Source organism: Hippoglossus stenolepis, chromosome 20 (genome assembly GCF_022539355.2).
Source record: "Hippoglossus stenolepis isolate QCI-W04-F060 chromosome 20, HSTE1.2, whole genome shotgun sequence".
In the NCBI taxonomy this organism is placed as follows: domain Eukaryota; kingdom Metazoa; phylum Chordata; class Actinopteri; order Pleuronectiformes; family Pleuronectidae; genus Hippoglossus; species Hippoglossus stenolepis.
Window position 1 is genome coordinate 17,602,029 of NC_061502.1, and position 19,250 is coordinate 17,621,278.

A 19,250-nucleotide genomic window follows, 5' to 3' on the forward strand; every position below is an offset into this window, starting at 1 on the left:
TTTCACATTCTGACAGTTAGATGAACCATCTTTTTAAAAAAACTTACAAAGCCCCGCTTTACAGGCGTGCTGGTGAGGGGGGGTGCAGCCTCAGTGTCCGGGTGCAGCTGGAGAGTCTGTGTTTCTGTGTCTGCTCGTGCTCCCCATACTGGAGACTGGTGTACGACCATAGACCTGCTGGGAACTGAGACACAAACAAACAGAGTGAATACCATTGTACAGCATCCTCTGCTTGTTAATCCGTCTGGTAGTTTTTGTGTAATCCTGCTAACTAACAGACAAACGCAGCGAAGGTAACACACACAGAAGGTTAAAACCAGTTTCTACGAGATGATAAGATGAACAAATGACTCCTTTGATGTCGATGTTCCGTCTTGCATGTGCAAGATGATGCACGATTCACTGCTGGAGAACCTGCAGATGATTATCAGGTTTCTGAAAGTTGACTGAAATTCATCCAAAAACCCTGAGCATCAATCAGCCGCCCTCAGGAAATTGCAGAACTTATCTAGTTATCTGCGTGGTGGTTGTTAACTCAACGCTGTATTTCACATGAAACCACCACCGAGATCCTGGCAGAGCAAACTCCAGCAGAAAACCAGGGTTCAAACGAGGAAAGCAGCTTTTTGCTCAGTGAAGAGAATCAGGTGAATAGTTAGATGGTTCTAAAATGAATGGAGGAGCAGGGAGTAAAAAAACATGCAGATAACAGAGAGGAAGTTGGTGGAGGAGGAAAGTTCATGAAGAACGACAGAGACGAACAGATGTGACCGGAAGACACTTGCAGGTGTTAACCACAGGAGCAGAAACATGCAAATGCAAATCTGTATGTGTGGCAAAATACAAATTCAGCTGATTAAAAGGTCACGGTCGCAAAATACAGTTTCCAAGAAAACCTGAAGAATGCTGCCACTTCGTTGTCCAGTTAATTAAATGTTTTATTTTCATCGGTCACTATGAATGTGCAGGGGATGGAATTCCTATTTTGCAGGGAAATATAAGCAAAAATGAGTTTCTCTACAGGAAGTGAATGTCACCTTGAAGAGCTCTGAGTGGATTCATCATGCAGACAGTGAGGGGGATTTATTTTAGTTTTTTCGTGCCCACTCAGGGAGGAAGTCAGTCGAGCGTCCGGGGTTTTAAACATCCTCCCTCTGGCTCTCGGTCGACTCCCCCCTCGGGGAGAAGGCTCTTGTTTTATGTCTAAAACTCCAACAGCAAATCACTGTTTGCTCTCAGAAACTAAATAACAATCTACATGTACCTGACAGAGCGCTGAAGTAAACTCCCTCCTCTTTATGTTCCTCCTCTTCCTCCTCATCATCATCATCCTCCTGCGACGACGAACCTCCCACGTCCCCGGTGTGGTCCCACTCCAGAGGGAGGGAGTCCACGCTCACCGGCGTCTCGCGCCCCGAACGCTCCAGCGCGGAGGCCAGGAGGTGGGTGGGCGTGGCCGGGAGGCTTCCGAGGCTGCGTCCGAGCCACGGCCGACCAATCAGCTCCAAGCTGGACTCCAAGTAGAAGGTGCTGCCAGAGAGTTCAGGTTCTTCTTTGATTATCTAGAGCAGAGAAATAACACGTATTCAGCCGGGTGTGAACTGTCAGACTCTTACACGAGGTCACCAAACGTTTATCATCTGGGCACCTTGGATTGGAAAATTTCGTTTTTCTAGTGTGTTGGAAAAGTCGTCAATTTGGGGGACAAGTGTCTGGCCCAAGGGCACTTTGTCATGCAGACTGGAGGAGGATTGAACCAGTGACCTTCTGGTTAGTGGACGTCCTGCTGTACCTTCTGAGCAACAGCTGCACAAAAACCTTTACTTTATTGTTTTGCTGCAAACTACTCTGTGAATCAGTTTTTTTGACAATGGAACGATGTGTAATTCTGTGAGTTTCTGATGAAAACCTGATTTGCGTCTATTTTTTAAAAATCCCAAAGTGAGGACATGTCAGTGATTTTCACTTGAAAGGGATCACTTCAGATTACAATGTGATATTAAGTTTGTATGAAGGTCACATCAGCATTAGGATTAAGTGAAAGTTGAAATGGGATGGTGCATTATCCCAAACATCTGTCGGTCCCTGAATCTGCAGAGCAAGCTCAGAATACTGCACGAGCTTGTGATGTGTGGACATCGAAAGAAGAAAAAGCAACAGGGAGCTTTTCTGATTTTCAAAAATCTGCGTGAATGAACTTTCCGTGACAAGGACGTGCGTCGGTGCGAGTGCTCCAGCTCACCGGGGGCTGGCTGAGGCGCTGGTGGAAGCGGACCAGTCTGCTGAAAACCTCCTGGCAGTAGGCGTGCAGCTCCTCCAGCTCGTCCTCTATCAGCGCCGCATCCTGTGGCGAGCTCTTCTGGATCAGACCCTCTCCAAACACGATCAGCCCGTCGATGCGCTCAGTGTTCAGCGTGATCTCCTTCTGGAAACTCTGGTTGTGGGAGCATAGAGAGCAGAGTCAGGAACATGAGGAGAGTGTTTCACAATAAACTAAGCACAGCCTTAAGTAGCATCTGTAACAGCAAATGAGCTGGAAGAGAAGCTGGCTGAAAGGTGACACACAGTTTAAAATTGAAGCCAGAAATGACAATCAGTCTTTGAGCTCACATCTTTAATCTATTAGAGAAACTGCAAGAGGAGAAAGTCTCCTCCAAAATGAAGTCATGCTTATAAAGAAACGAGTTTGTCCAGGAAATGAAGCGAGGGGGAGATTTTCGTGCACAGTGAGCACGACTCGCAGTTTGTGTCAAAACACACGTCCTCACATTGAGCTGCTGTATCTTGTGATGGACGTCGCTCTCTGAAAAGTGCTCCACGTTGGTGAGCTGCAGGTCGAGCTCGGTCAGCCACACCAGCATGCTCTCCCTGGTGCCCTCGAAGTCCTCCCTCTGGCTGGTGAAGTGCTGAGAGAGAGAGACGAGGGACATCTATGTTTTATTCATTTGTATTGGAGTGGAGGAAGTGAGCAACTCATTAGTCTCTGGGGAAAACGTCTAGATGAAGCTGGTGTCGAGGACGATGCACAATAACTGAGATTTATCTTTAAAATACAGCTCTTGCAACAATACAAATATAAGAAATATTAAATTATGTGTTTTTATGTGTTATTAAATCACCACTTGGCCTTTTATCACATTACCGATGACACAATTATTAATTCGAACTGTTCTCAGGTATCTAACGGGATAATTTTACACCTAAACAATGTTAAAATGGAAAACTCATGTGCTTATTAATTAGATATAGTATAAAAAATACCTTTATGCTGTAAATATATATGTGAATACTGGATACGACACTAATTCACAACCTGATGGTGTTTTTTCCGACACGAGTGCAGGTGTAGAAGAGAGATAATCAACAGGAAGTGAGCCGTGATGACTCACTCTCCTCGACCCAATCACATTATCCATCTCATGCATTTCAAACAGCGGTGATTCACGGCGCCGCCTGTTCTCTACCTTGAGCCTGCGGAGGACGGCAGCCACTCGGCGGTACAGCGTGTCCCAGCGCCGGTTGCCCTCGTGCACCATGACCTTGAGCTGGCTGGCCCGGTCGGTGCGGTTCTCCCGGGCCAGACGCCGGTACTGGTTGTTGACGATTTCCAGTTGAGTGAGTCGCTCGTGAACCTGCCTCTGGAAACCCTAAAACAAACAGGGGGGGAAACCAGGAACTCTTTGTAAACACACAGATGAATTCTCAATTTATCAGAGAAAATATTGAGGCATAAGTTAAACTATAAATACTTTATTTAAGTAATTTTTTACCAAAAAAGGGCAAAAATTACCATTTACAGCTTCAAGAATTTAAATATTTGCTGGTTTTCAATGAAATTGCAACTAGATCTTCAGGATTGGATAAAAGAAATCATTTAAATACGTCAAACTGGACTCTATTATCAGACATTTATATACAAAATGAATAAATATTAATCAGGAGATTATTCCATATAAAAAAACTGACTGGTCAGAGTGAAGCTGTGTCTTGAATCAATTACATTTATAAAAAGACAAACACCCTTCAATCTGTCAAGTCAAAAGTCATGAATCAAGTCAAATGAGATTATTTCACTTTGAGAAACAAGCAACTCAACAAAGCGACTTGGAGACTTTTCCTTTTCGCTGATCTCCCAACTGACCTCGAACTTCTTGAGCTCCTCTTTGGCGACGGTGTAAAGGACGCCTGCAGAGTTGGGGCTGGCGGCCGTGCGCTCGGCCATCTTCAGCCAATCCTCAAAGCGAGAGTAGTCGTCGAGGAACTTGCACCAAAGCCTCCAGGTCTCCTCGATCCTACAAGGACACATCGAACTGGATGAAGCGGACGGTTTCTGTGACTCTGCAGCGTTCAGCTATTCTCATAAAACAGTAAATTCATTTCTCGTCTTGTTTTGAACATTCAAACTTTACCTTGATATATAAAACAACTTATTAGACAGATTTATGAGAATTGAAAGTTGCAAAATGGACCAAAATTCCTAATTGTAGCACCAGATGCAAAATGGAAATTTGAACAGCATCAATTTTCAGAACAGCTTCTAAACCTGATTATGTGTCGAGACTGTTTTGCCACCTCCTGTTCTCAAATGACTTGATGGACCAGTTTTTCCAACACATGTGCAAGAATCATGTCCATATATCATATCAGCAACAGGAGAAGACAAGACAAAGATCCCAGGAGTAAAGTTCTTCCGTCTTCGAACAGATGCAGACTTCAGGGTGCTCCTACCTGAGCCTCCTGTCCAGGGCCATGGCACAGATGGTCCTCCAGCGCTGGTCCAGGCTGCGGCTGGTCTCCTGCAGGGAGTCGCTCTCCGCCTCGGTGGCGCCAGCGGCATCTTCGTCCAGCAGCAGAACATCGCACAGGCTGAGCACCGACGCTACGCCCTCCGTGTGCTGCTCGATGTCCCTCTGCAGCTCCTGGACACACACATGGACAGACATTGTGTTGGTCCATGCCACAGACGTCATGTATTAAACATCGGAGCACAGGCAGAGGACGGTGGAGTGTGTCGCTGCAGGAGACCACCACTCCCAAAGTTAAACAAAGGGGGGGACGTAAATTATTAATCACAAACTGGGACAAAGAGTGAGAGGGAGTGAGGGACAACCAGGAAAACAAACAGTGGGAGGACAAAGGAAAAGTGAAATTACACATAAAAGAAATGTGGCAAACAAGAAGAACTAGTCAAATTAAAAATGCAGAAATAAATGAAAAAGAAAGAAGGGAACTTAAACAGTGACATTGCCATTGACAGCAGTGGATTGGTGTCCGTCCGTCTACCTGCTGCTCGGCCAGCCTCCTCTGGATCTCCTGATGCTGACAGACGCTGTAGGTGATTGGTCGGGAGAGTTCGGCCTCGATTCTCGTCAACCAGGAGCGCAGGTTGCTCATGTTCTTGTCCAGCTGCTGCACCGTCACCAGCGTCTCCCTCAGCTTCTTCACCCTGAGAAACACACGACCGCACATGAAGACACTGATGTATGAACTAAATGACTTACTGATCCATATTCGAGTTTATAATCAGGACTGTGAGAAACATCGCTGCATATTCACCAAGATCCAACCTCTTTTTAATGTTTGTCTATTGGATTAAGGATTAAGTGTTGAGGAAAAAATGATGAAGAAATGTTGAGTTGTTTTTTTCTTGAGCACTCTGTGAGAAAGAAAGAAACAGAGTGAACCAGAAAGAGAGAAAGACCGAAAGAAAGGAAATGGAGGAAAGAAATAAAAAGAGAGAATGAAGATGGAGAAAAGGTATAAATAAAAGGAGAGAGAGGAAGAAGGAAGGAAAGAAAGAAGAGAAATAAGAAAGGATAAAATAACCGAATTAAAAGCAAAGACAAGTCAGAGCGAGACACAAAGATCTATTTAAAAAACACGAGGAAAACAAAGATGTAAAGACTAAAGAACGAGACAGAAACTAAAAACCTTTCGCTTTTCACAAACCTGCTACTCTCTCAGGTATCTTACAGCTAGCACTTCTAAAGTCTCCATGGAAACTGACCTCCTTGTGAACGCACACACACACACACACACACACACACACACACACACACACACACACACACACACACACACACACACACACACACACACACACACACACACACACACACACACACACACACACACACACACACACACAGGTGTCATAGCAACGCCCGGGACAATAAAAGCTCTCTTCACAGGCTTAAAGGCCTCTGAAAGCGTGCCCCATTTGGGAGTTTGAGTTAATTTCCCTCGGTTGATCCTTCCTCTGCTGTCGAGGTCCAGCCGAGGCCGTCACAGCTCAGAGGAGACGCTCGCCAACCAGAATAAAAAACGCTCTGAAAACAGCTGTGAGTGTCGGGGCCAGGATGAAGAGAGCGTCCTCTGATAAGAGGGTGTGCGCACGAGTGAGGACGCTTTAAGATCTGCTCCTGTGAGATCAGGTTCAGAACTTTAACAGGTACAATACTTGTCATATTAATTAATGTCCTCGAGTTTTCAGAGCAAGATTATGACGTTTGTGTTCATGTACTTTGAGATAAATGCTGACGTCATGTCTACTCAAAACAATGGTGCTACCATGCTGTGTGTTAAACAGGTTGTCAAATTCATAGTTTCCTGTGCTAGCGTGAATTATTATAAACCAATAAAAGTATTGGACAAATACAAATTTAAACCGGATGATGGTGCTACAGAAAAAGTCGGGGATTAACAAAACGAATAGGATTCATCCTGGTGAGAGCACGAATGTCTGCACAACATTTGCACATTTGGATTTCTTATGAAAGAGGATATTTTTCATATCCAAATTTGGTATCAACAACGTTTAGTGTAGATTCAGTTACATACAGTATTCGGCTGCCTGTCTTAAGACTTAAAACAATCATGTACAGAGAAGAAATGATTAAAAACTGATTTTCTATTAAAGAAACAGAAGGAAAGGTGTGTAAGTGTTGGTAGTTTTACAAAAACTCTGGTGTTGCAATACTAGTGAGACAATCCAGATGATTGTAATCCCACAGCAGTCATATATATAATAATATACAATGTGTGTGTAGTTCATGTGTCCCCATGTAATCAAGATATAACACAGTCACTGTAAATTCTGTCCAGAAAACCCTCTGCAGAATCCACCGTCCTCCTCGGCTACATTCTCTCTTCCTCCCTTTCACTCCCTCTCTACCTCCGACAGCCGAACAAAGGCCAGCAGCTTCACGCGGAGGCCGAACAAAGAGACAAAACCACGTCAGGGGTCCGGGCCGAAGGAAAAAGGAGGGAGAGAGAGAGAGAGCGGAGCCGAAAAAGAGAGGGAGGATAAGTGAGGATATACGGATGGACGACAACGTTAAAGTGCAGCTGGCCACGGGGGGGCTCCGAGTTACTCACGCAATAAGGTTTAACTCTCGTCACTGTGATGGCGTGGTTACAGTATTTTGGCTGCGTACATTATACAATACATATTGTTGTGATGTTGCTGGAGCCTTCTGCTGTTGTAGTTTCAATCTATAACACTAATTTAATGGAATTTAAAGGGCTACTGTGCTTTCAGGCAAAATGTTCTTATAGCTAGTTTATTACATTTAAGTTTTTACATCAGGGAGATTTAAAGCTCCACTTTCCATTATTTAGTCGTACTTTAACACTGAGGTTTATGTTTTCCTGGCTCATGAGTAATTCCAGTTTCTAGCTGCGATTGTTCTGCAGCCAACACAAGTTTAACAAGTGCAGCAGCAGACACGGAGAGATTGAAGTTGGTTGTGTTGCCGTCTGGTCGAATACACCGAGAGAAATTGTGACCTGCTTATTTCCTACAGACCAGAGTAATCGCAGAACAGTTCTCCATCATGAGTTCAGGGCACCACTGCTCCATGTTTATCCTGCATGGGATCAAATCAAGGCCCCTGAATTCTGCACATGGACCCCACTTTGAGAACTGGTGATTAATGCATGCCGACAGATCCCCCTCCCTCACCAGCCGGCCCGCCCCTCGCTCACATCATCCCACTCTGACAGACTGGAGGAGAGGGGGTGGTCGGTGCGGACATGGGGACATATGGTGCTTGTCTGAGACCTAAGCACATTATTTAATGCTGGTGGGGACAGACCGGGTGTGGAGGGTTCAGAGCGAGGTCTGCATCTCCTGCTCGTCCACAGGACTGTCCATCTGTCTGGGGGTCGGGGGCAGTAACTGTTGATCATCCCGGGGGTTTAACCTCTACGGTCTGTACATTAGAGGCCATGTAGTCCTGACAGCTGCAGGGATACACGACAGCAGGTGGATGGTTTCAGAGCTGTTGTTTAACTACAGGCCATCGGTCCGGATGCTTTTTCATGCCGAGCGGCTTCACGTAATTTGCTTTACACGCTTGAAGTTTTACTGTAACCACCTTTTTACCTATTTGTCTCTGAAAAGCCCTTCACTAAAGTGCTTAATGAAAACAAACACACACACGTACAAGTCGCTGGGACAGGAGATCCCTTCGGTCGCTCTCACCTGGCTTCGATGTGGTGGAAGAGGTTGTGCCAGCGCTGGTTGACCTCGTGCAGGGAGCCGTGGACCTGGGTCTGCTTGGCCTCGTCACTGGCCAACAGCAGCTGCTCCCCCAGCTGCTTCAGGTGGCTCTTATTCTCACTGAACAGGTTGATCTCCTCCATGCAGTCCTGTGGACACATGGTGAGAGAATCGTGCATCATGTCGTCAGGAGAAAACTAATTCATGTATGTATTTGTGTTTGCACTGAAGTGGATGAGTTTCATCTGTTATTTTGTAATATGGTTTAATCCTGTGTAACGTGTAAACTTCAAATCCATCACATGAAGCATTAAAGAAGTAATCTCCATGTTTTATCATCATTTTGGCCAAAAAGATGAGAAATAAGTATTTTATTTTTAGTCTTAGTCTCATCTGTTTCATCTTAACATGGTTGGATTCTATTTTCACATTTCTACTTCTCAGTATCCAACATGTTCAACCGTCAAACATTTGTTGTTTTGCCCAGGAACAGTCTGTTCTCACCCAGAAGTTCCACATTCAGCTCAATGAAGAGATCAAGTCTAACGTTTGAGTTCTAGGGATTCTGGTTTTTATTTCTGTTTTATACTGAAATGGATGAGTCAATTATTTAGTCCCTGTTTAATGTGTAAACTTCAGATGGAGTAGGCGACATTAAAGCATTACATTGATAAACTGCATGTTTTATTATCAACTCTACGATTAATCTACTCCATCACGTGCTAATCTAATTCTCTCATCTCCTCTGGCAGCACAAACCACTGATTCCTATAATGTTCAACCCGATTATCGACTTGTCTACGAGATGAGCGCAGACACGGTGACACACGAAGGTACAAAAGACTCTCAGTCACGGAGAGGACGACTGTAGTGCGTGAACAAAGAGGACGCAGCCATTCCATTCCAGGCCACCAGCTGTCATGTACAGCATAATGCATAATGTTGCTCATGTATGGATTTTAATCATTAGTGTTATCCTCTAAGTCAGGGGTGGATGGTAAGATTTACAGACTGTGTTATACATACCAGTGATATTAGAGCTGTAATATAATACATAATTCATCTGTAGTATTGGAAAGATCTTAAATTCAAAAAGTATGTCACTCTCATCAACATCCTTAGAAAATACTGAGAAATAATCTTTTCATAGGATAATTTGTCAGAGAGTCAGAGAGGGACGTTTGTTTGTTCTGTTCTAAAAAAGCCTGATTATTAAATACAGAAGATTTGAATGCTTTGTAGATCTCGTACCTTCTTCAGCTTCTCCACCATCTCCTCGATGCTCAGGTCGCTGTTGTGGCAAACAAGCTTGTTCTCCATCTGAGTCAGCCAGTCGCAGAAGTCTTTGCTCTTGTCGTTGAAGATGGTCCAAGCGTTCAGGCGGTCTGCGATTTCTTGCTTGTGCAACGAAACCTGGAGAAATCGAGGCAGAAAAACAGGTGTTAAGACAAGAAAAATACGAATGAATCATTAGAACGCAGATTATTCTGGGTTCATATACAAGATTCTGAGCTTGTAACGTGATGGTTATGTGTAAATTAACTTCTGTGAACCTGTAAAATAGTTACTACATGAGAAATTGAACACTGTGAGTAACAGTGAGTTTACAAGTGTGAATTCTGACCCTGTTTTCAGATCTGAATCTAATCCAATCAGAGAGCAGGTGGGACCTTTATCTGAAGGGTGTCGTAGATTTTAAATAAAGGTTAATATGTATTTTCTACAGTATCGTCAAAAATAATTAAACCAACCGGTGTCATAGAAGAGAATAATTCTTATGCTTAATTTAATAAAATTAAAATACAGGCATTGAATTGAAAGGTATTGAATTATGATGCTGTACAACTGGAAGCCGAGGTTGTCCATCACCTCTGGTTTTCCACTCCCAGCAGCATCATGCGAGTACAAACAATGGATCTGGTTCAGAGTCCACAACGAGCACCGAACACAATTTATAGTGCTCAAACAAACCGTAAAAAGTGATGGGTCTTTACAACAGCTCAACAAATGTTTCTCAATTACAACAGTCGGGGAACTTTCTCTGCCGGATTTACGACGGACGCGCTGGGAACAACTTGGAGGTAAAAGGTCTTCAGTGTTTAACACGGAACAAAAGAGTTCGGAGCAGCGGAGCCAGAGACTTTGACGAATTTCAGTCCAGTGTGAAAGAGGGTTATCTGTTATGATACTTGCTGGTTTGTGCCCAGGAAACACTGTGACCCAAATCGGACACAACAAAGCATTTTGTAGACTGGGTGCATGGCTGCATATGATAAATGAGAAGGTATAAAAAAAAAAACACACGTTATTACAGTGTAGAGATGAAACAAATACTGTAAAAACTGACTGAATACTCAGTGTTTTCTGTCACTACACTGAAGCAGCAGGAGCATTTAATCTCCATCAGAATCCGTAATCATGTGAATTGAGGAAAAATCCCCACGAGAGTCTGGATCTTTGATAAAAATAAACAAAGTCCATTTTCCTAATGACAGCTTAATGCTCTGAAAACACCCCATTACCCAGGGGGGGGGGCTCGTTTGAACTGGCTATATTTTACTGTTCGGTGGCATTTATTTGATTTAAATGAGCCCCGCTGTTGGTTGTAATGTACTGACACGACTGGGGCCTTTTTTGGGAGGATCCAGGGAGCATTGTGAGCGGCTGTCACCCCGTGAGGACTTTGTGCTTCCCCGGGAACAATGGAGCCCGTCCCCCTGAATCCCTTTAGACCGGCCAGGCCATCTGCTGGGACCCATTCCAGTGGCTTCCCCCCACCTACAACCTGTTAGCTGTGCACAGGACACTCAGACCAGTGCCCCCCCCGGCCATGTCAGGGCAGACGAGGGCTGAAAAATCGTATATGTGATAAACAGCAGGAATTTGCGTTTCTTTCTTTTTCAGTAATTAAAAAAGTTTGTCTAAAATGTCTGAAAGTTCAATTTTGTACCACTTTAATTTAATAAAAACAATAAAAACATGTGGATAAGTTCGGCATTTGGTGTTAATAACGCAAAGTGACTGCAAGAAACTTCTATTACAGGAAATCTAAACTTTTAAAGTTTGTTTTAGAGCAAACTTAAGAAGAACTGACGTGTAATAAAGATAGCACCACATACAAAACTACAAATATGTAAAGTAAACCCAGTGACTGGACATGCTGGCAGCCACTCCTGCATCTGTGAATCCCAGTAACTGCTGCCAAGTGAGAGGAAGGTGGAGGCGGCCGGGCAGAGCCGGGGACCCAATTAGCAACAAGTGCAAATTATCCCACAGCCCCGATAACTGATGAAAAAAAATGACCCGAGGTCGTCATAACCGTCGGATTCTCGAGAACAACGGAGCGTTTATGTTTAAGCCAAAGGTCTTAACTGTAGGAATTTGAGCCTGTGTAGGAAGTGGAGCTGCTTATATACAGAAGGAAGTGCCTGTAATGTTTCATGTGATTACTTACGTACACACTGAGGCTGAGTTTCACCTTAGAAATGGTTGAAATGAACTGCAATTGGCTTCTTGTGTTTTTGTAATCATAAGAGCAGAAGCAGTTAAATGTTTGCAGTGGATATGTGAAGAGAACTTGATTTGAGCTGCAGGGAGGCGAGTTACTCATGTTTTAACAATAGAGCTAAAAGAGGTTTTTCCCTCCTTGAACCTGCACATGCTGGTTCTTTTCTCAGACAAATGAGCGTGTGTGTGTGTGTGTGTGTGTGTGTGTGTGTGTGTGTGTGTGTGTGTGTGTGTGTGTGTGTGTGTGTGTGTGTGTGTGTGTGTGTGTGTGTGTGGTGCACAGGCTTTGTGCTGCTGGTCACCGCTGGTAGCAACTTTTTCCCTCCTTCTCCAAAACTCCACCTGCACCACCTCCGATTTCTCACCTTCTCGTTTCATTGCATCTCTCTCTCTCTCTCCCCATCACACACACACACACACACACACACACATAACACATCGGTATCTTTCATCTCTCACCTTCATACAAAGCTCTTCCCATTGACCGTGGAGTTGTTCCAGCTGCTGCTCCAGCAGAGTGGAGTCACCGGCCGTGATGTACTGGGACAGGTCTGTCTTCATGGTTCCCAGTTCTCTCAATCCACTGGTCAAACGCTGCAGAGAGAGCTCTGTCTCCTGCATAACATAACACACAGACACACACTTCAACGCCCGGTCACACAGCCATGCACAAGCTGTGCGTCCACGCTTCTCTACCTTTTTCTTGCTCGCATTCGCTCTGACCGTCCAGATTAAAGGGCTGTGGACGGGACAGGGGGAGGGTAAGAGGGGTAGAAAGGGGGAGGGGAGTGAAAGCATGGGGGTATTAAATAAGGGAAAGGGGGGCAAACTCAGAGCCACTCTGATGGGACGGGGGGGTAGCTACTGATGGAGCTGAGGGGTGGGGAAACTTTTGCCAGTTTTCAGACTCTGACCAGTTAGATTGTCCTCCAGATTCATGCTGATGAATGTGGTTGTTGGGACTTTTGTGACATTGTTATGTGTTAATGTACAATTATTATGAATAAATGTACCTTTAGGACAAAAATCTATGTCTCTCGATTACACTCTTCTTGAATAAAAGAAAACTAGTCGGGTTTAAAAAGATACTGAGTATGAAACACAGCAATCAGCTCAGAAAATTCAGCTAAAAGCCCATAAGTCCTTAAATAAACCTTTTCCTAGAATAAAGACTGTGTCCTCAGTGTCCTCAGTGGTAGCTACGAGTATTATTTTAAAAGTGAGGATTTGAAGGAGCTCTGGTCGTTCTGTGCTGGCTGGTTTTTATTTTATCTTATTTCTCAGTAAGACATGAAGCTTGGAACGATGATAGGACATAAAGAACGCAAAATACAACATGATAAATAATCCTATTTGTATGTGTTTATCTATAAATATAATGAAATCATACATATTACTCATTAACAGGTATTTACTAATAGTAATCACCTGAATGAGCTTCTCTCTCTCAGAGTCGTCAGGCAGCTGCTGCTTCATCCTGGTCTTCACCTCATCCAGCTCCGACATGACGCTGCTGATTCCGTCCTGACACTGAGACCACTTCTGAAAAAACAACGGGACACAAACAAACTTGAAGAGCTCACACAAACAATTGTTTACAAAAATTAAAATAAATGTCAACCATTGACTTCAATTGTATTGGATTCGGCTGCAATGCCTTTTACCCCTAAGATTTTTGTGTGAACTATCCCTTTAACGCTCCTGTCTGTGTGATCTTTGACACTCACAGGGATTTTCTTTTCCTGTTTAGATTAGAGGGGGTTAACACAACTTTCCCTGACCCTCTCTGCGCACAGAAAACATTCAGTTATTGTAATTAACACAGCCCGTGAAGCAAAGAGGAACTTCTGAGCTTCAAGCGGCCAAAAGGAGCCGCGAGAACACGATCAGGACATCGGTCACAGTCCGAGTGGTTCCGGTTCTGTAATATATCAGCCGAGCGGTGATGGGATGAGCGGCAGAGACACGAGGAACCTGCTGAGTCTGGATGTGGATCATGGACGGATTTGAGCTGCTCTTTGATCCCTGTTGGCAGCAGCTCAGTGTCGGGGCAACACACCAGCTCCTGGGTGTTTTTATTGGGGAAGGATCAAATCCTGGATATGGGTCATTCAAAGCTTAATACGTCAGATTCGTTCGGCTCTTTTTTTTTTTTGGTCTGATTACACCGAATAAACTGTTTGACCATTTCGTGAAACGTCGAATCTAAATAAATACGAATTGAAGATAACAAAAATAAACACTGTTACCTGAGCAGTCGTGTTGACCAGGTGTCGTTTCCTCTCCTGCAGCGAGTTGGTTCGTTTCCACGTCTCTTCAACGTCCCGGAGCTCTGACTCAAGTTGACTCCGGCCCTCGGACTCTGTCAGATTTTCACACAAACGCCTGCCGGCCTCCAGCGTCTGGTTGTACACGGCAGAGTGCAGACCCAAAGCCTCCTCGACACACTGCGGGGAGAGAGGCTCGACTTTTAAATTTGTCACACGGATGGAATTTGTCAGAAGAAACAAGACTTTCAGAAGGAAAATGAGCTACTTCCTGCTGCTCGACCAATCACGAGGTTTTACCCTGTTGTTGTAGCATCGAATAATTAATTAAAAATCGAACTCACCAGTAGAATAAGCGCTTGAACTTACATCGCTGTAATAAGAACTAGAGTATTGTATTCAACGTGTACTTTGACCTTTTAGTTTGGTTCATGTCCCGTCCACTTATATAGAGGAGGGAGGTTTTAGGACCAATAAACAGCAGCCGGCCACCAGGTCCTGAGACGCCTTTATTTACTTCCTTCACTTGAATTTCTGTTCTGAAGATTATAGAACGGAAATAAACTGTCATCCGTGCTAACCTGGCAATCGTCACAGCTCCGTAGTTGCTGCAGTGTAGAGAGAGCAGCGCCAGTGGGGGGCAGCAGAGGGTCCACGTCCACCACCAGCTTGGACAGGAGTTTCAGTCCGAGGCGGTAGACGCTCCGAAGTCCGAGCTGCTCTCTCACCAAACACCTGCGTTGTCCAACCAGAGCGACGGCACCGAACCAGCTCTCCTTCAAACCGGTCACCTGTGCCATGAGCTCAGATCTGCAAAAGAAATAAGACGAGAGGTTCATGTGGAGAAACAACCACGATATCTCTAAACATGTAAAGAATTCAACGTGAAGCGGGGGAGAATTTTTCTTTTTTGCGAAATGAAACTCGTCTTCATATACTTTCTCTTGCAAAAAACACATCAACGGGTCGAGGTAATAAAAAGAAATATAAATGTCTCTGTCAAATGTTATTCACGGGCAATTGCTGCAACAACACAAAATCAGCAGTTTTTTAAGACCGTCATAAAATCTCAAGTAGCGATCCCAGCAGGGGGAACAGCGAGAACTTTCCCTTGGATCCCTTTAAAGAGATTTAAGAGGCGTCCAAGATTTCCACACGCCGCAAGAAAATGATTTAGGGAAGCATCAAGGAAAAAGAAATCGAGCTGCTCCAGAACAGGAAACACCTGCGGTGCACAAACGGAATTTTGTTATGTATCAATTTGCACCGAAATACGTGTGAAGACGAAGGAATTTGGCTGGAAAACCTCAAATCTAATTGTTTTGTTAGACGATATTGGTCGTCCACCGTCTGATAGTTTAAATAGATAAAAGAGAGACGGCTCAACGGGGGTTTTTCCTAAAGAAGAGACCGAATAACAACCTTTATACCCTGAAGTATTTGGTTTGGTTTCTGTTATCGCCCCACAGAGGCTTCGGTCATTCGTTCCAACAGATGCAATAACAGATCATTTGTCCAGTTCTGCCTGTGCCATGACACAACAGATAATAAAATATATATATATATATACCTGTTGTAAAATTCTTTTTAAGACTTTCTCTTCTCGATAGGAACTCGTAAACTATTTAAACTTTGGTTGATTTGTCTGCCAAATACTCTTTTCTGGCGAAACACCAACCGTTACTATAAATGTAACTTTTTCCAATGAAACTAAAGAGTGTAATAAACTGGATCTTAATGAATGAATTCAATAGCTTCGTCATTTAATTGCATGTCTTTAAGTGGAGATGTTTCTCGTCCTGGCTTCCACCTCTTCTCCAAATCGTACACGTACCTTCTCCCTCCTGTTTCCTTCTCCATGGCCTGGACTGCTTGGCGGAGGAGAACCTGCAGGAGCTGGTTTCCACTGATTATTTCAGCCTGAAGCCTCTGGGAGAACAAATGATAAGAGCAGGAGAGAGAGACAGAGAACACAATGAGAATCTGTGATCTTCCAAATATTCTGCTGGTAATCACAGGGATGATAAACTGAACAAGCGTTTGTGCTGATGAGGTCGTTAACTTCCTCCAGACTAAATTACAGAATATTTCTCTGTGGACCTGCTGGTCATAGGGCACATGGGAAGTTTATAGATTGATTTACACTCATCTGTGGATGTAGGGGAGGGAAATGGATTATCAACAAAGAATTTGTCCACAAATAATTCAACCCGACCTCATTAGGGCTAAAGTTCAGGGACGTTTCTGGCACGAAAATGCAAATAAACTGTCATAACCTCTAGTTGATATTCGTATATTTGTACCTGATGAACAGTGAGCATCTCCTGGAGGCCGGAGAGACTTTCAAGTTTTCTGGACATCGACTCCTCAACGAGTTTCTCCTTCAAATGTGTCAGGTTGTCGCACTTCTCCTGAAATGTCTGTGAACTCTGACGCTCCGCCTGCAGCTCTCTGGAGTAAAAACAAGGACTTTCACCAAGATGCACATCTTCTATCTTTAAACGGTGAACGGCAGCAAATGTAAAATTCCCTCAAAACGTTTCAACGGAACAAATGTACATGTAGTTGCTGTGGATCTGATCTACCTGTTCATGTGAGATGTGCGAGTCGTGCTTTGGATCCACTCCCTGCTGAGCACGTGCAGTCGGGCTGTGTCCTGGTTGTCGAGGGTCGAGCGGTGACTCATCTCCCTGACGTCCACCAGCGATGGAAACAGATCACCGAGCTCCGAGAGAAGCTGCTGCACATCCAAGAAATTATAAAAATCACATTTTTAGCGTGATTCAAGAGTCAAGACGTCTTGTTTAATCCAGTTCATGATGTACAGGGGACAACAGGGGCTCGTACTGACCTCCACTGAGTCTTTGTCCTTTAAACCAGCATTGACTTTATCTTTTATGCTCTGACTCTGTTTTTCAAGAGTCTTCAAACAAGTATGAAATTGTTTCTGTTCCTTCAAATCCCCCTGCGTGCAGAGAGAGAGATTTAACAGACCCAATCAACATGGATTTGTGAAACGTGAACAGTAGCTAACAAGGGTTCAGGTGATGTTTTGACCCGTTTTCTCACCTGAAGACTTTTCTTTTTCCCCGACGTTGTGTGGCTCAGCAGCAGGACGTCACATGACAGGAGCCGGGTCTCGGATTGGATCAAACTTGCAGCCAGTGGATCTAGCCGTCCAATAAGAGGCTTAGAGGCGTCCAGCACTTTGTTGGCGCTTCTTTGCAAGTTCTGAGAAACATCCTCCATCTTCTGGTGTTAGAAATGTGAGGAATAAAACAGATAAATTACAGTTCCATTGATAAAGTAATGAGAGTAAGGAGCACAGTAGATAAATACCGTTTAATAAAACCACAGTGATCCATTGTGAGCAGTGTTAATTAGTAATTAAATGATTTTAATGACAGTTTTTCCCTATTTTCCATCCTCTTACCAACTCATTCTCATCAAAAGAACCTTAAACAAACCGGTAGCTGCTCTTTTCCTCTTGAAAACCAGAAAGTTTTCAACAAATGGATCTGACTCAACTTTCCCAAAATACACCTGCCTGCTGTGCTCTTCTGAAGAGCGCACAAATGGAACAAATGACCTGAGTGGAAACACTGACGCTTGTTGGGGGTTTGGGCTCCGAATGTTCAAAACAGCTCGTAATGCAGCGTCCTGGCCCCGAGCGTAAGTACAACCGATCAGGTGTACGGACACATTTGCTGATATTTCTGCCCATGAGTGCACGTTGCATGTTCCTTTCCAGTCACCGAGAAAAATAATGATAATCCAATTGGATAGTGTACTGGATAGACTCTGAGTAGAGGAGCTGGAACAGGGTTGAGTCAAGGGAAATTCAACAAAACAAAATAACAAGTCAGTGTTGACGAGATATGTTATTTATATTAAATATATAATATTATGTTAAAATATTGCAAGAATTCAGCATCTAATCACCACTTTCTGCTATCAGGGAGCTGATTTTTGCTCTTGTCCCCTGAACTCACCTCCACTGACTGAACCGTGTCGCGTTCAGGTGACGGCGAGGACGTCAACAGCTCCTCCCACTGACGCCTCAGGTGTTGCATGTGAAGGGAGGAGTCACCGGAGAGACGCCGGTACTCCTGCCACGAGGAAACCGTCTCTCCAGTCTTCACGCGCTCGTCCTTGAGCTCCTGGATTATGCTCTCCCACCTGAGTCACAATACATCATAGGCGAGAAGAAATACACGTGGTAGTAATGGTGTCAGTGCCAGATAATCAGATAATTAACTGGTTTTAAAAAAAGTTATATTGAGCTTAAAAGTTGGATCATTTAAATTGCCAAATTTGGAGATACATGGTTTTCACTCTTTAACTATGATATGTGGATTTTTAAATCACTGACAGTGTTTTCTCCCTGTGATAAGCTACTGACCGTTTCTTCTCTCCTTCCACTTGGTCTCCTAACGCTTGTGCCGCTCCACAATGAAGATTCTTCACGAGACCCTGGAATGATATTTCCACGGCTGCCCAGAGCTCTTCTCCTTTTGCTACCTTCCCTTGGAGTCCCTGCATAAAGACAAAGAAAAGACAAACACGTTTCTTTTAAGTTTGGGGACTGAAAGGAGCTTGACACCCGTGTACGCACATCATTTATGAATCAGGCAAAATCAAAAGAAGGGCTGGATATGATATATTATTGTTAAAGACACGAGGGTCAGAGCTTCTGCTCACCTGCAAGACGTCCATGTGTTCGTCCGCCTGCTTGAGCGAGAACAGAGGAGCTCGCTGATGCTGCAGAGCACAACGCACCTCGCCGGCCTGAAGAGTGGCCTCCTTCAGATCTCTGTGGAAACTACTCCACTGATCCAGGGTGCGTTGAAGAGCTGGTTTCAGAGCCTCCATCTGCACAGGACCACAGAGGAACAGGGTTTTAAATGCAGTTTCTCTGACAGGTTTCATATCAAGAGAAATAAAGCCCTTGTTGTTTTGATATTAAGACATAC

General features: G+C 44.1%; 1 protein-coding gene across 1 annotated transcript in view; it reads right to left on the minus strand.

The window, feature by feature from the left end:
* Positions 1 to 19,250, minus strand: part of LOC118099858 (nesprin-1) — a 64,919-nt gene that overhangs the window by 2,863 nt on the left and 42,806 nt on the right. Inside the window, exons 76-97 of the mRNA XM_047338178.1 lie at positions 18,979 to 19,149; positions 18,680 to 18,813; positions 18,270 to 18,456; positions 17,347 to 17,529; positions 17,129 to 17,242; positions 16,863 to 17,017; positions 16,581 to 16,728; positions 16,112 to 16,206; positions 14,859 to 15,087; positions 14,260 to 14,457; positions 13,439 to 13,552; positions 12,470 to 12,625; positions 9,755 to 9,916; positions 8,486 to 8,652; positions 5,284 to 5,446; positions 4,729 to 4,919; positions 4,142 to 4,292; positions 3,465 to 3,647; positions 2,769 to 2,906; positions 2,243 to 2,434; positions 1,265 to 1,562; positions 48 to 184 (exon numbers count right to left, since the gene is read on the minus strand). Coding sequence (XP_047194134.1) covers positions 48 to 184; positions 1,265 to 1,562; positions 2,243 to 2,434; positions 2,769 to 2,906; positions 3,465 to 3,647; positions 4,142 to 4,292; positions 4,729 to 4,919; positions 5,284 to 5,446; positions 8,486 to 8,652; positions 9,755 to 9,916; positions 12,470 to 12,625; positions 13,439 to 13,552; positions 14,260 to 14,457; positions 14,859 to 15,087; positions 16,112 to 16,206; positions 16,581 to 16,728; positions 16,863 to 17,017; positions 17,129 to 17,242; positions 17,347 to 17,529; positions 18,270 to 18,456; positions 18,680 to 18,813; positions 18,979 to 19,149 — 3,666 coding nt within the window. The remainder of the gene's footprint in view (positions 1 to 47; positions 185 to 1,264; positions 1,563 to 2,242; positions 2,435 to 2,768; positions 2,907 to 3,464; positions 3,648 to 4,141; positions 4,293 to 4,728; positions 4,920 to 5,283; positions 5,447 to 8,485; positions 8,653 to 9,754; positions 9,917 to 12,469; positions 12,626 to 13,438; positions 13,553 to 14,259; positions 14,458 to 14,858; positions 15,088 to 16,111; positions 16,207 to 16,580; positions 16,729 to 16,862; positions 17,018 to 17,128; positions 17,243 to 17,346; positions 17,530 to 18,269; positions 18,457 to 18,679; positions 18,814 to 18,978; positions 19,150 to 19,250) is intronic.